The sequence below is a fragment of the Lonchura striata genome, chromosome 33 (genome assembly GCF_046129695.1).
Source record: "Lonchura striata isolate bLonStr1 chromosome 33, bLonStr1.mat, whole genome shotgun sequence".
In the NCBI taxonomy this organism is placed as follows: Eukaryota; Metazoa; Chordata; class Aves; order Passeriformes; family Estrildidae; genus Lonchura; species Lonchura striata.
The window spans coordinates 2,933,308-2,946,868 of NC_134635.1; the positions used below are offsets into that span (position 1 = coordinate 2,933,308).

A 13,561-nucleotide genomic window follows, 5' to 3' on the forward strand; every position below is an offset into this window, starting at 1 on the left:
TAAAGGACTAAAACCTTTTTTTAACATGCAGCTGATCTGTATTGTGCCTTCCCCACTGCTACCCTCAGTTATTGCCATCCTTCTCCCCAAAACAGGTGATTTTGCCAAAAAATCCCTTCAGCTGGGGAAAAAGCTTCCCCTTTGGAAGAGGAAATGAAAAATAAAAAGTCCGTAGGGCTCATGGGGACTGGTTTGGGTTATTTTTGGAGGAAATAAAGCTGAGGATGTTGTCACCTTTCAGAGGGGAATCCCCTGATTTAATTTCTGGAAGGATCCGTGTACCAAAACTGAGGAGGATTTGATCTCTGCCTGGAATTCAAGCCCAGCTCTTCCACAGAAAAACACCCAGGAGCTTTTTGAGCCAAAAGCAGCATTTTTTTGGTCAGTAAATTGCCTCCCACGGGAGCCCAGGCCGGGCTGTGCCGTGTCAGGGCTTTTCCTGCCCGCGCCGTTCCCGAGCCTGGCATCGCACCCGTGCCTGCGTGGGCCGGAGAGCCCTGGCTGTGCCCTCCCAGGAGCGCACTTTGGGGTTAATTAGCACACTCTGGGGTTAATTGGACGCGTGTTTCCCTGCTGTCGGCTGTGAGTGGTTTCACTTAGCCCAAATCTGGCTGGGATGAGTGGGGAAAGCCCAACTCCGACCTCTGCAGACACCCGGGAAGGGAGGAACCTGGGGAGTCGGGCTGAGCGTGGGGCACCGTCCCTTCCACCCCATCCCCTCCTTGGGGCAAATCTAATTATTTGATTAATCCGGACCTTTATCACATTGTTTTGGTCACTGAAGAAATCGGGGACAGATTCCCTGAATGCTGGGACAAGAACACAAAGGCTTGGCCCCTCCTTTTCTAGCAAGGCAAAATGCTTTGGAATGCAGATATTTCAACATTTATGCTCTTTTTTTTTGTTCTGTATTTTTTTAATAAAATCTTGTGCCACTGTTGTGGTGCCCCAGCTCAGCCCTGGTCCTACACAGTAGGATGGGCTGGGCCATGTGTCCCCCTTCCTGGTGTCCCCAAGGGGTGGTGACAGCAACCCCCATCCCCCCCTCGAACAGAAAATAAATTAGAAATAATAAAAAAAAAAATCAAACCCGGGGGGATGGGAGACACGGAGACCTTGTCACTGCAGTGTGGGGACACGGGGATCCCTGTCACCCTGCTGGGGGCTGTCCCGGTGCCACGGGGACGAGAGCTGGGGCAGTGGGGACCCTGCACCCGGGGAAGGTGACGGCCGGGGGTCCCCCCAGGCTGCGCTTGGGGTGTCCCGGTGGGCTGGGGGGTCTCAGGGCCGCCCCGGGGCCGCGGGCAGCAGCAGCGGCTTGGGGAGCACGGGGGGCTTCAGGGACAGGGAGCGCTCCAGGGCGGCGGGCCGGGGTCCCCAGGGCGCGGCCCCGGGGGTCCCCAGCGAGTGCATGCGGGCGAGACCCCCGGGCGGGCGGGCGGGGGTCCCGCCCAGCGAGCGGCTCTGCGCCAGCGGCCGCCGCGGGCGCGGGGGGCTGTCGGGGGGCACGTCCAGCCGCACCGGGGCCCGGTCGTGGGGCCCGAAGGGCGGCGCGGGGCCCGCCCCGCGGGGCAGCACCCGGTTGGCGAAGGAGCCGCTGCCCGGAGGGGTCGCGGGCAGCGCCGAGCCCCCGTGCGGCCGCGGCGCCGCCTCCTCCCGGGCAGCCCTGCCCGGGGGTCCCGGCCCGGGCGGCTCCGCGGGGCTCAGCGCCGCGCCGGGGCCGCGCCGGGGCTCCCGGGCCGGGGGCGGCGCGGGGGGCTCGGGCTCGGCGGGGTCCCGCGGCGGCGGCAGCGCGGGGTACAGCCGGGGCGCGGGCGGCTGCGCCGGGCTCCGCGGGGCGGGGGGCGGCTCCGGCGGCGCCTTGGGGACGGCGGGGCGCTGGCAGCAGGTGGCCACCAGCCCGCTGGCCAGGGCGCCCAGGGCGAAGGCGCCCAGCACGCAGCCCACGAGCACCGGCACCGGCACGGTGGCTTCGACCCCCGGCCCGGGGTGCCGCACCCCTGCGGGACCACCCGTCAGCCAGCGGGAGGGCTGATACCCCCCCAGAGACCCCCCGATCCCGCTCACACTCCCGGGGTTCTCCCAGAGCCCTCCCGCCCCTGGGGTCCCCCTCCCATTCCTGGGGTCCCCCCTCATCTCTCTCCTGTTCCTGGGGTCCCCCCACCCCAGGGTCCTTCTCCTTCCCTGGAGTCCCTTTTCCACCCTTGGGATCTTTATCCCACCCCAGGGGTCCCTCTCCTATCCCTGGGGTCTCCTAATTGTCTCTGGGGTCCTCCCGACTCCGTAGTCCCTCTGCAGTCCTTGGTGCCCCCCTCCCCAAACCCTGTGGTGTCTCTGCCACCCTTGGGACACCCCTCCCTGGTCCCCAGGGTCCCCAGACAATGTCACCGACCGTGGGCCAGGTCTCCATCCTCGTCACTGTCCTCCGCAGCCCCTGTGAGAGCAGAGCAGGGTCGGGGCAGGCTCCCCCGTGTCCCTTGGAGCCACCCGCGTCCCCTCCACGTCCTCCCCATCCCCTGGCATCACCCAGGTGTGCCAGAGCCACCCCAGTGTCACTGTGGTACCACCTGCATCCCCCCATGACCTCGTGTCTCCAGAAATCCCCAGACATCCCCAGTGCCCCCCGTGCTCCCCCACTTCACCTTGGCAGGTCCCGCTGATCCCGAGGGATCCCTCCACGTCCTGCTGGAAGCCACTCCTGGGACACAGAGGGGACATCACCCTCTGTCCCCGGCGTGTCCCCGCACGGGGCAGGGCCGGTCGGGGATGGGAGGGACACTCACGGAAGGTCCTCGGAGAAGGGGACGCAGCCCCTGGAGGGCAGCCAGACACAATAGGGGTCTCGGGCAGCCAGGCAGCTCCTGCGGGGACACGGGGATGCGGCTGCCATGCGTGTCCCTGTGCCCTTGGACGCTTCCGTGACCTCACACACCCTGTGTCCCTTGCACACTCACGCCTTTGCACACTCCCCTGCCTTTGCCCGTCCCCATTCCCTCGCCCATCCTCGTTCCCTCACCCCGCACGGCCCCGCTCACCCTCGGCAGGAGCCGTGGCGGCTGCAGCGGCTCAGGGGCAGCCGCAGCAGGCACCCGGCGAAGGCCACGATCAGCTCCCGGCCCGGCAGGTGCAGCTCCAGTCCCAGCACCCGGCTGGGGACCCCGGCGCCCCGCGGGCTGCGGCACCTGCACCCGACAGCGCCCGGGGTCAGCACAGCACAGCCCCCCAGCACCCCCAAACCCCCTCAGCACTCACAGCCCCACAGTGCCCAGAACCCACCCTGCAGACCCCCACTGCACCCCCAAACCCCCTCAGCACTCACAGCCCCACAGTGCCCAGAACCCACCCTGCAGACCCCCACTGCACCCCCAAACCCCCTCAGCACTCACAGCCCCACAGTGCCCAGAACCTACCCTGCAGACCCCCACTGCACCCCCAAACCCCCTCAGCACTCACAGCCCCACAGTGCCCAGAACCTACCCTGCAGACCCCCACTGCACCCCCAAACCCCCTCAGTACTCACAGCCCCACAGTGCCCAGAACCCACCCTGCAGACCCCCCAGCACCCCCAGCCCCTCAGTGCCCACCAGCTCCCCAGCACTCCCAGCACCCACGGCCCCCACAAGCCCCCAGCATCCCCCGAACCCCCCCAGACCCCAGCCCTGGGCACCCCATGCCTGCCCCTCACCGCCCGGGGTCGTAGAGGCTGATCTCCTCCAGCAGCAGCGTCGTGGCACTGCTGTTCCTGCTGTCCCCCGGCTCCCGGGTGTCCCCCGGTGCCGGGGTGCCCCCGGGGCGCTGTGCAGCTGCCAGGACCTTCAGCAGCCGCCCGTCCTCGGCGCCCAGGAACAGCACGGTCTGGTTCCCGCGGGGCCCCGCGCCCGTGTCCACGGCCAGCTGGGTCAGCCTGCGGCAGGACACGGCCTCGCAAAGCCGGGCCGGGGCTGGGCTTTGCTCGGGGGCTCCCTGCAGCCTCCCGTGGCCCCGCACACCCTTCACGGGAGCCTTGGGCAAGGAGCGACCCCAGCCCGCAGCATCCTCACACCCTGGACCTCCTCACACCGGTTACTCCCTGTCCCCGGGTCCCCACGACCACTGCAGCCACGAGTCCATCCCACCCCTGAGGCCACCCTGTCCCCGAGGCCACCCTGTCCCCGAGACCACCTGTTCCCGAGGCCACCCTGTCCCCGAGACCACCCTGTCCCCGAGACCACCCTGTCCCCACGGCCACTGCATCCACGAGTCCATCCCACCCCCCAGGCCACCCTGTCCCTGAGGCCACCCTGTCCCCGAGACCACCCTGTCCCCGAGGCCACCCTGTCCCTACAGCCATTACATCCATGAGTCCATCCCACTCCGGAGGCCACCCTGTCACCGAGACCACCCTGTCCCTACAGCCACTCCATCCATGAGTCCATCCCACCCCTGAGACCATGCTGTCCCCACAGCCACCCTGTCCCCGAGGCCACCCTGTCCCCGAGGCCACCCTGTCCCCACAGCCACTACATCCACGAGTCCATCCCACTCCCGAAGCCACCCTGTCCCCGAGACCACCCTGTCCCTGAGGCCACCCTGTCCCCACAGCCATTACATCCACGAGTCCATCCCACTCCCGAAGCCACCCTGTCCCCGAGGCCACCCTGTCGCCGCACCTGGTGCCGGTGTGGGTGAAGAGGGGCCGCCCGCCCGCGGGGCGCACGGCTCCGTGCAGCAGCGGGTGCTCCTTGGCGAACAGCAGCGTCTCGTCAGGGAAGTCCCCGGAGGTGACAACGCCGGCAGCGGGTCCCAGCCTGGCACAGCAGCCCGGCCTGCGGCACAGCCCGTGTGGGGACGCGGCGCCCGCGGCACCCGGGGGTGCCCCGCTGTGGGGTGGGGGTACCTGGGCTGGTACCTGGGCTGAGGGACCCTCTCCTCTGGCACTGGGGTCCAGGTGGCCCCGCGGGGCTCGGCGAAGGGACCCTCGAACGACCGCTCCACGTCTGCCAGGTAGAAGGCGCAGACGGCCGAGCCGGGGATGCTGCGGTGACAGCGAGGGGGGGACAGGATGGCTTTGGTTTGACCAGGGCCCCTCCGTGTCCCAGGTTTGTCCCCATGCTCTGTTTCCCTGTGTGCTGCCCCTCTGCGTCCCCACGTCCCCATGTGAGTCCCCCTGGGCAAGTCCCTCTCCGTGTCCCCATGTGCACATGTGAGTCCTTACTCATGTCACCATCACCATACCCTGTCCCCGCATCTGCATGTCCCCATGACCCCACATCTGCATGACCCCATGACCCCACATCTGCATGTCCCCATGACCCCACATCTGCATGTCCCCATGACCCCACATCTGCATGACCCCATGACCCCACATCTGCATGTCCCCACATCTCCATGATCCTACATCTCCATGTCCCCACATCTGCATGTCCCCACGACCCCACATCCCCACGTCCCCACGTCCCCACGTCCCCTGTCCCTGCCTGTTGGGTTGGGTGCCAAAGAGGGCGAGGACAGCGGGGCGGCCGTGCAGGGTCTGGGGGGGTGTCACAGCCTCCAGGACATCGAAGTAGAAGACGGTGTCCCCGGGCACGGCGCACTGCAGCCGCGCCTTCAGGAAGGACGTCCAGCGCCGCTCCAGCGCCCGCGGGGACCCGCCGCGGTCGTTGCGGCACACCCGGGCCACCCGGGCCACCAACACCTGCCCGGGGACCCGGCTCAGCACCGGGACGCCCTCAGGGTCACCCCCAGGGCACCTGGGCACCCCTGGGCATCGCTGCTGTCCCCCCTGGCACCTCCGGCGGGCACCCGGGGGGCACCCACAGGCCTGACACCCTGGTGAGGGGCTGGGGAGTCTCCCCTGCCTCGACCCCCCCACACCGGGTGCTCCCCCTGTGCCCCCCGTGCCCAGACCCACCTTGCCCAGGGCGCTGAGCTCCACTGCCACCTCCCTGAAGAAGAAGTAGACGTAGGGGCCATAGGGCAGCACCTGGACAAAATGGGGTTCTGGGGGGGCCAGGGGAGGTGGGAGGGACCGTCAGCCCCCGCCACCGCCTGTCCTTGTCCCACACCCTTGTGCTCAGCCCCTCCCCTGCATCCTGCCCCCCTGCACCCCCATCCCATCCCCACCGACCCCCACAGACCCCTGTACCCCCATCCCATCCCCACAGACCCCCACAGAACCCCTGCACCCCCATCCCATCCCCACAGACCCCTGCACCCCCTCCCCTCCCCGCAGACCCCCGAAGACCCCCGCACCCCCTCCCCTCCCCGCAGACCCCCACAGACCCCCCAGACCCCCGCACCCCCTCCCCTCCCCGCAGACCCCCGCCCGGGTACCCTGCAGCCAGCGGGAGCTGTACTTGAGGCTGCGCAGGGGAGCCTGCCCGGGGCTCAGGCTGCGGTAGATGACGGCGTCGCTCGCCTGGAAATCGGCCACCGTGGCCGAATACAGGCTGCCATCTGCGGGGGGGGACACACGGGGTGACCCCCGTGCCCCCCGGCCACCCCCGCGTCCCCCCGCCTGCCCGGCACCCACCGACGAAGAGGGCGACGACGCTTTGCTTGGCGTCAAAGGGGCACCGCGCCTGCCCGCTGATCTCTTCGCCCTGCCGTGCCAGGCTGCTCACCTGGGCGGGGGGGACACATCCAGAGGCCGTGAGACCCCCCCCCCAAATACTCAGCACCCCTTTGTGCCACCCCAAACCCCGGCACGGATGTGGCTGAGAACCTCCACTCTCATCGCACGCCTGGGAAATGCCCTGCTGGGGCTGAGACCCCCCAGCTGCGACCCCCCGCCGGCTGCGACCCCCGCACCCCGGGGACCCCCGCACCCCGGGACCCCCAACCTCGGGACCCCCAACCTCGGGACGCCCAGCCCCGGGACCCCCAAACCCGGGACCCCCCAACCCCGGGACACCCAGCCCCGGGACACCCAGCCCTTGGACCGCCAACCCCGGGACCCCCAACCTCGGGACTCCCAGCCCCGGGACCCCCAGCCCCGGGACACCCAGCCCTTGGACCGCCAACCCCGGGACCCCCAACCTCGGGACTCCCAGCCCCGGGACCCCCAACCCCGGGACCCCAACCCTGGGACCCCCAACCCCGGGACCCCAACCCTGGGACCCCCAGCCCCGGGACCCCAACCCTGGGACCCCCAACCCCGGGACCCCAACCCTGGGACACCCAGCCCCTGGACCCCCAACCCCGGGACCCCCAACCCCGAGACCCCAACCCTGGGACCCCCAGCCCCGGGACCCCCAGCCCCGGGACCCCCAGCCTCGGGACCCCCACCTGGTAGGTGCGGCACAGGGGGCTGAAGGCGTTGGTGCCACAGGCCAGCAGGGTCTCGGCGTCGCGGGGCACCAGCACGCGGATGTAGTTGTGACACTCGTCCTGCGCGGGGGACACGGGGGGACCCCGGCGTCAGCACCTTCTTCTCACGGCCCACCCCCCGTCCCTTCAAACCCCGCACCCCAAATCCTGCACCCCAAACCCCCAAACCCCCGCTGAGGGACCCTCACCTGCCGCCGGCCCCGCATGGCGCAGTTCTGCCTGTCCCGCGGCTCCCAGGTGAGGTGCTGCCAGGTGAGATGGCAGCGGGGTGGGTGGGTGGGTGGGCACCGGGGTGGGTGGGTGGGTGGGTGGGCGCGGGGAGCCTCGCCCCCCGCGCCCCCCTTGTCCCCGGCTCGCTGTCCCCGTCCCCCTTACCCGCTCCGGGTACAGCGTCCCCTCGTCCTGCCGCAGGTCGAAGGCGTAGATGTGGTCCCTGGGGGGGGCGGTGAGTGTGCAAGGGGGGGCGGTGAGTGTGCAAGGGGGGGACGCGGGGGTGTGCAAGGGGACACGGGGACACAGGGGTGTGCAAGGGGGCAGGGGGTGTGCAAGGGGGGGACACGGGGGTGTGCAAGGGGACACGGGTGTGCAAGGGGGCACGGGGGTGTGCAAGGGGGCACGGGGGTGTGCAAGGGGGCACGGGGACACAGGGGTGTGCAAGGGAGCAGGGGGTGTGCAAGGGGGGGGACGCGGGGGTGTGCAAGGGGACACGGGTGTGCAAAGGGGCACGGGGGTGTGCAAGGGGGCACGGGGCCAACACGCCAGTCACGCGCAGGGGGCACTGCGGGGTCACGCACGGGGGGGCACAAGCAGCGACAGGGGCGTAAGGAGCGTGCAAATCCTTGCACGAGCACAGCTGCGGATGCTCGAGCACGGACGCGCGGGGGAGCCGTGCCCCGGTGCGCACCGGCGGGCCCGGCCGCGCTCACCGGGCGGCCACGAAGAGCGTCCCGTTGAGCCGCAGCATCCGCTGGAAGTCCAGGCCGAGCCGGGCCGTGCCGTTGTCCCCCCGGAGACCCCCGAAGCGCGGGTACGCGGCGGTGGCTGCGCAGCGGGAGGACGCGGTGAGACCCCGGCAGCCCCCCCGAGCCCCCGGGCGCCCCCCGAGCCCCGCTCACCTGCCAGCCCCACGGTGCTGCGAGGCACCAGGTCCCGCGGGAAGGACCGGGCGGGGGTCCCGGCGAGGAGGAGGAGGACGACGAAGGGCAGCGGGACCCCCGGCATCGCGGGTGGGGCTGAGAGCGACCCCCCCGCCCCGCCCCGGGCTGCGAGCGGGGGGAAACTGAGGCGAGGGGATGGGGGTGGAGTGGGGACAGGGTGGGGACAGTGTTGCCAGTGTCCCCAGTCCTCGCAGTGGTCCCCATTACCCCTTCCCAGTGTCCGTACTGCCCCTGCTCCAATGTTGCTGTCCCGAAGTCCCCAGTGCCCCCGTGCCAGTGCTCCCAGTGCTCCCAGTGCTCCCAGTGCTCCGGGAGCTGCTGCCCCAGCGCCCCATTGTACAGCACCCACCTGCACCGCCCCAGCACCCCAAAACACCCCCCTACACCCCGACACCGCTCTCACAGCACCCCATAACACCCCCAACACTGCAGCACCCCCACGACACCCTCACAACGGTCAGCGTCCCACGCAAAGCTCTAAAACACCCCAAAAACACCCCGGCGCAACACTCCACGGCCCCGCACAGCGCCCTACACACCCCCTGCCCCAACACCCCACAACACCCAACCCACACCCCAAACCTACCCCAAACCCACCCCAAATTCACCCCAAACCCACCCCAAACCCACCCCAAACCCACCCCGTCCCAACCCTCCACCACCCCCTGCCCCAGCGTCCCCCAACCCCCGCCCCTCGCGACCCCTCGGCGCTCGGTACCGGCTCCGCTCCCCGCTCGGTGCCGAGCGGCTCCGCCCCGGAACGGGCCGGGACCGGGCACCGGCCGGAGCGGGGCCGGGGGCGGGACCGGGGACCCCCGCGGGACTGCACGGCCCCCGCCGCGGGACTCCCCCCGCGGCCGCCCTATAGATAGGCGTTAATCCCCGTTAATGAGATGATCCTCATTAACTGCCGAGGGGCGCGGGGGGCTTTGCACGCGCGTGTGCGCGGGCACGGCTGGGACTCCCCCACCCCCTTGCCGGGGCGCGCTCCCGCGTGCAACTCTCGGCCTGAGACCCCCCCACGCACACGCGTGAGCGGCGTGGCGGCCACCCGCGTGTCCCCCTCTCCCCCAGAGCCGTGACCTGGCACCGGCACCGAAGTGCGGCCGCTTGCCCCGCCCGAGCGGCGACCGAGAGCTACTGGGAGTTACTGGGACATACTGGGAGCACTGAGCCGCCCCCGATGTCCCGCTCAGGCTCCGCTTCCCGAGTGTCACCGGCTGCTCCGGGGTGCAGAGGGGACCCTGGGGACATGGCAGGGGTGGGGGACGCTGGGGACACCCCCGAGACTCGGGGGGAGTGCCGGGGGTCCCGAGGGGCCGGGCAGGGGGTGACACCTGCTGGCACGGCCTGGAACGGCTCCGCTCGGGGACCGGCGGGGGCGATGTCCCCGGAGCCGTGGTGGCAGCGCTGGGGACACCGCGGTGTCCCCCGAGTGTCCCTGAGGGGCGGCGGCATCCCCGGGGGTGGCCACGGCCGGGGACGGTGCGGCCAGCGGGGGAACGCGGAGGACACGGACACACCCCGCAGCGGACACGCACAGGACGCACGGGGACACACGCAGGACTCGGCGGACACGCAGGACATGGGGACACACAGGACACGGGCACACAGAGGACACAGGACGCACGAGGACACACGCAGAACACGGGGGACACACGCAGGATACGGGGGACGCAGACAGGACACACGAGGACGCACACAGGACACGGGGGACACACTCAGGACACACGGGGACGCACAAGGACACGGGGGACACACTCAGGACACACGGGGACACACGCAGGACACACGGGGACACACGGGGACGCACACAGGACACGGAGGACACACTCAGGACACACGGGGACACACGCAGGACATGGGGGACACACTCAGGACACACGGGGGACACACGGGGACACACGGGGACGCACACAGGACACGGAGGACACACTCAGGACACACAGGGACACACGCAGGACACACGGGGACGCACACAGGACACGGCGGACACACGCAGGACACGGGGACGCAGAACTGTCCCCGCCCGTGGGCGCGCCCTTTCCCGGCGGCCCTGCAGGGGGCGCAGTCGCCGGCGCGGGTCTGGCCCCGCCCCCGGAGCGCGTCGGGCCCCGCCCCTTCTCCCGGAGCCCCCGCCCCTTCTCCGGGAGGCCCCGCCCCTTCTCCCGGAGGCCCCGCCCCTTCTCCGGGAGGCCCCGCCCCCGACATGGCGAGCGCGCGCGTGCTCGTGCACGTGAGGCGCGCGGGGGCGGGGGGGGCGGCGGCGTTCGGGCAGGTTCGGGGGGACCGGGGGGCACCGGGGGGGATTGGGGGGGACTGGGGGCAATGGGGGGGTCTGGGGACTATGGGGGGGGACAGTGCAGGGGAGGGAGAGCGGCCGCTGCAGCGTCGTGCTTGTCGCGGTGCGGGGATAGCGGCCCCGGTGTCCCCGCGCTTGTCGCGGTGCGGGGACAGCCTCCCCGGTGTCCCCGTGCTTGTCGCGGAGCGGGGACAGCCTCCCCGGTGTCCCCGTGCTTGTCGCGGAGCGGGGACAGCGGCCCCGGTGTCCCCGTGCTTGTCGCGGAGCGGGGACAGCCTCCCCGGTGTCCCCGTGCTTGTCGCGGTGCGGGGACAGCGGCCCCGGTGTCCCCGTGCTTGTCGCGGAGCGGGGACAGCGGCCCCGGTGTCCCCGTGCTTGTCGCGGAGCGGGGACAGCGGCCCCGGTGTCCCCGTGCTTGTCGCGGAGCGGGGACAGCCTCCCCGGTGTCCCCGTGCTTGTCGCGGAGCGGGGACAGCGGCCCCGGTGTCCCCGTGCTTGTCGCGGAGCGGGGACAGCCTCCCCGGTGTCCCCGTGCTTGTCGCGGTGCGGGGACAGCGGCCCCGGTGTCCCCGTGCTTGTCGCGGAGCGGGGATAGCGGCCCCGGTGTCCCCGTGCTTGTCGCGGAGCGGGGACAGTCTCCCCGGTGTCCCCGCGCTTGTCGCGGTGCGGGGACAGCCTCCCCGGTGTCCCCGCGCTTGTCGCGGTGCGGGGACAGCGGCCCCGGTGTCCCCGTGCTTGTCGCGGAGCGGGGACAGCGGCCCCGGTGTCCCCGTGCTTGTCGCGGAGCGGGGACAGCGGCCCCGGTGTCCCCGTGCTTGTCGCGGAGCGGGGACAGCCTCCCCGGTGTCCCCGTGCTTGTCGCGGTGCGGGGACAGCGGCCCCGGTGTCCCCGTGCTTGTCGCGGAGCGGGGACAGCCTCCCCGGTGTCCCCGTGCTTGTCGCGGTGTGCTGCCAGCGGCCCCGGTGTCGCCGTGCTTGTCGTGGTGCGCTGCCACCGCCCCCGGTGTCCCCGCAGAGTGTCACCGGCGTGTTCTGCCCCGCGCACACGGACGCGGTCCTGGTGAGCTGCGGGCTGGAGCGCGGCCACTTCCTCATCTCCGATGTCCCCTTCCCCGGCTCCACCGACACCGTCCTCAAGGTGCGCGGCGCCGCCAGCCCCGCTGTTTCCCCGGGTGCCACCGCGTCCCCCCGGGGAGCCGCCGCAGCGCTGATGTCCCTGTCCCCGCAGAGACCCCCGTTCTGCCCCGCCAAGCTGGGGGGCGCCACGCGGGGCGGGCGCGGGGCACACGCGGGGGTGGCCGCAGCAGTGGCCGTGCTGCTGGAGGCCGCCTGCGGCCGCGTCCTGCTGACCCGCCGGGCCAGCACCCTGCGCCACTTCCCCAACCTTTGGGTGCCACCAGGTGAGTGCGAGGACGGGGGACAGGAGAGCTCTGGGGTCCCCGAGCCCTCATTCAGGTGGGGACAGGGGTTTTGGGGTCCTCTGACTCCTGTCCCCCCACACAGGTGGGCACTTGGAGCCGGGAGAAGAGGTGAGGTGACACCGTGGGGAGGGCAGGGGGTGCCCAGGTGGGTGCGGGGACGCAGGTGGCCCCTGACACCCCGAACCCCCAGCTGGTGGCCGCGGGGCTGCGGGAACTGGCCGAGGAGACGGGGCTGCGCCTGGAGCCCGGGACCTTCTCGTGGAACCTGCTCGGCCTCTGGGAGGTAACGACCCCCCCCTGCACCCGGGGGTGACACCCCCAGTGTCCGCCCTGCCCCACGGGCCACCCCTGCTCCCCACAGTCCCTGTTCCCCCCCTCGCTGAGCTGGGGGCCACCGCGCTGCCACCACATCGTCACCTACCTGGGGCTGCGCTCGGCCGAGCCCCAGCAGCGGCTGCAGGTGGGGGCACCTCCGTGAGTGGGGGGCGCCTCCGTGGGTGGGGGCGCCTCCGTGGGTGGGGGCACCTCCGTGGGTGGGGGGCAGATCCAAGAGAGTCCCTTCATGGGTGGGGGGCACCTCCATGGGTGGGGGGCACCTCCGTGGGTGGGGGCACCTCCGTGGGTGGGGGCACCTCCGTGTGTGGGGGGCACCTCTGTGGGTGGGGGGCAGCTCCGAGGGGATCCCTCCATGGGTGGGGGTCCCTCTTGGTGTTGCAGTCCCTCTCTGGATGTGGGTGTCTCGGCGGGTGGGGGTCCCTCCATGGCTGGGGTGTCCCTCCTGGGGTTGGGGTCCCTCTCAGGATCGGGGGCCCTGCACGGCTGGAGGTCCCTACCAAGGTTGGGGTTCCCCCCACGGGGGTCCCTCCCTCCACGGGGGTCCGTGCCCAGGCCCGGCTGTGTCCGAGCCCGTGTGAGGTCAGTGCCGTGGCCTGGCTGGAGCCTCCGGTCCTGGAGGCCATCGCTGCCACTGAGGATGGAGCCGAGGGATCGGGATCGGGACCGGGACCATTCCCCGGAGAGCTGCCGGCCACCGTGGGGTGAGACACCGCTGACACCGGGGGACAGCGACGGGAGGCTGGAAAAGCCCTGGGGCTGTCCAGCCTCCCCCGGGCCCCATCCCTGACCCCATTCCCTGCCCCAGGATCACGGAGCTGAGCCCCCACGGCTTCCGGAGCTCCCAGATTCCCACCGGGATCCTCCTGCGCCGGGCCCCGGCCCGCGGCCCCGACCTGGAGCGCGTCAGCACCGGCACCAAATTCGCGCTGGGGCGGTGGCGGGCGGGGCCCGGCCGGGGGCAGCGGGAATAAACTTCCAGCGGCATCCCGGATCCCGGCCCGTGCTGGGGCGGGGCCGTGGAGACGCCAGGAATGGGT

At 71.1% G+C, this 13,561-nt stretch overlaps 2 protein-coding genes across 2 annotated transcripts; one reads left to right on the forward strand and one right to left on the reverse strand.

Moving 5' to 3' along the window:
- Positions 1-227: 227 nt before the first annotated feature.
- On the reverse strand, positions 228-8,529 carry SEMA6C (semaphorin 6C). The gene is made up of 18 exons (XM_077789317.1): positions 8,424-8,529; positions 8,235-8,349; positions 7,684-7,741; positions 7,497-7,553; positions 7,267-7,368; positions 6,512-6,602; positions 6,313-6,435; positions 5,891-5,979; positions 5,457-5,674; positions 4,889-5,014; positions 4,650-4,805; positions 3,686-3,904; positions 3,036-3,182; positions 2,784-2,861; positions 2,643-2,698; positions 2,393-2,434; positions 1,741-2,000; positions 228-1,653 (listed from the first exon to the last, which is right to left on the reverse strand). The coding sequence occupies exons 1-18, from the start codon at positions 8,527-8,529 to the stop codon at positions 1,282-1,284; spliced, it is 2,415 nt and encodes an 804-aa protein (XP_077645443.1). The 3' UTR covers positions 228-1,281.
- A 3,448-nt stretch (positions 8,530-11,977) lies between these two features.
- Positions 11,978-13,561, forward strand: NUDT17 (nudix hydrolase 17). The gene is made up of 6 exons (XM_021542141.2): positions 11,978-12,167; positions 12,271-12,296; positions 12,379-12,471; positions 12,550-12,648; positions 13,077-13,225; positions 13,330-13,561. Exons 1-6 carry the CDS (start codon positions 11,978-11,980, stop codon positions 13,493-13,495), a joined length of 723 nt encoding a protein of 240 aa, XP_021397816.2. The 3' UTR covers positions 13,496-13,561.

What these genes read in the sequence shown, in the direction of transcription:
- NUDT17 (XM_021542141.2), top strand. Translation starts at nt 11,978, where the DNA reads ATGTCCCTGTCCCCGCAGAGACCCCCGTTCTGCCCCGCCAAGCTGGGG. An exon ending in ACTTGGAGCCGGGAGAAGAG is followed by an intron (nt 12,297 to 12,378) that starts GTGAGGTGACAC and finishes CCGAACCCCCAG; the next exon opens with CTGGTGGCCGCGGGGCTGCG. An exon ending in GAGCTGCCGGCCACCGTGGG is followed by an intron (nt 13,226 to 13,329) that starts GTGAGACACCGC and finishes TCCCTGCCCCAG; the next exon opens with GATCACGGAGCTGAGCCCCC.
- SEMA6C (XM_077789317.1), bottom strand. Translation starts at nt 8,529, where the DNA reads ATGCCGGGGGTCCCGCTGCCCTTCGTCGTCCTCCTCCTCCTCGCCGGG. An exon ending in ACGCTCTTCGTGGCCGCCCG is followed by an intron (nt 7,742 to 8,234) that starts GTGAGCGCGGCC and finishes CGCCCCCCCCAG; the next exon opens with GGACCACATCTACGCCTTCG. An exon ending in CGTCGTCGCCCTCTTCGTCG is followed by an intron (nt 6,436 to 6,511) that starts GTGGGTGCCGGG and finishes CCCCCCCCGCAG; the next exon opens with ATGGCAGCCTGTATTCGGCC.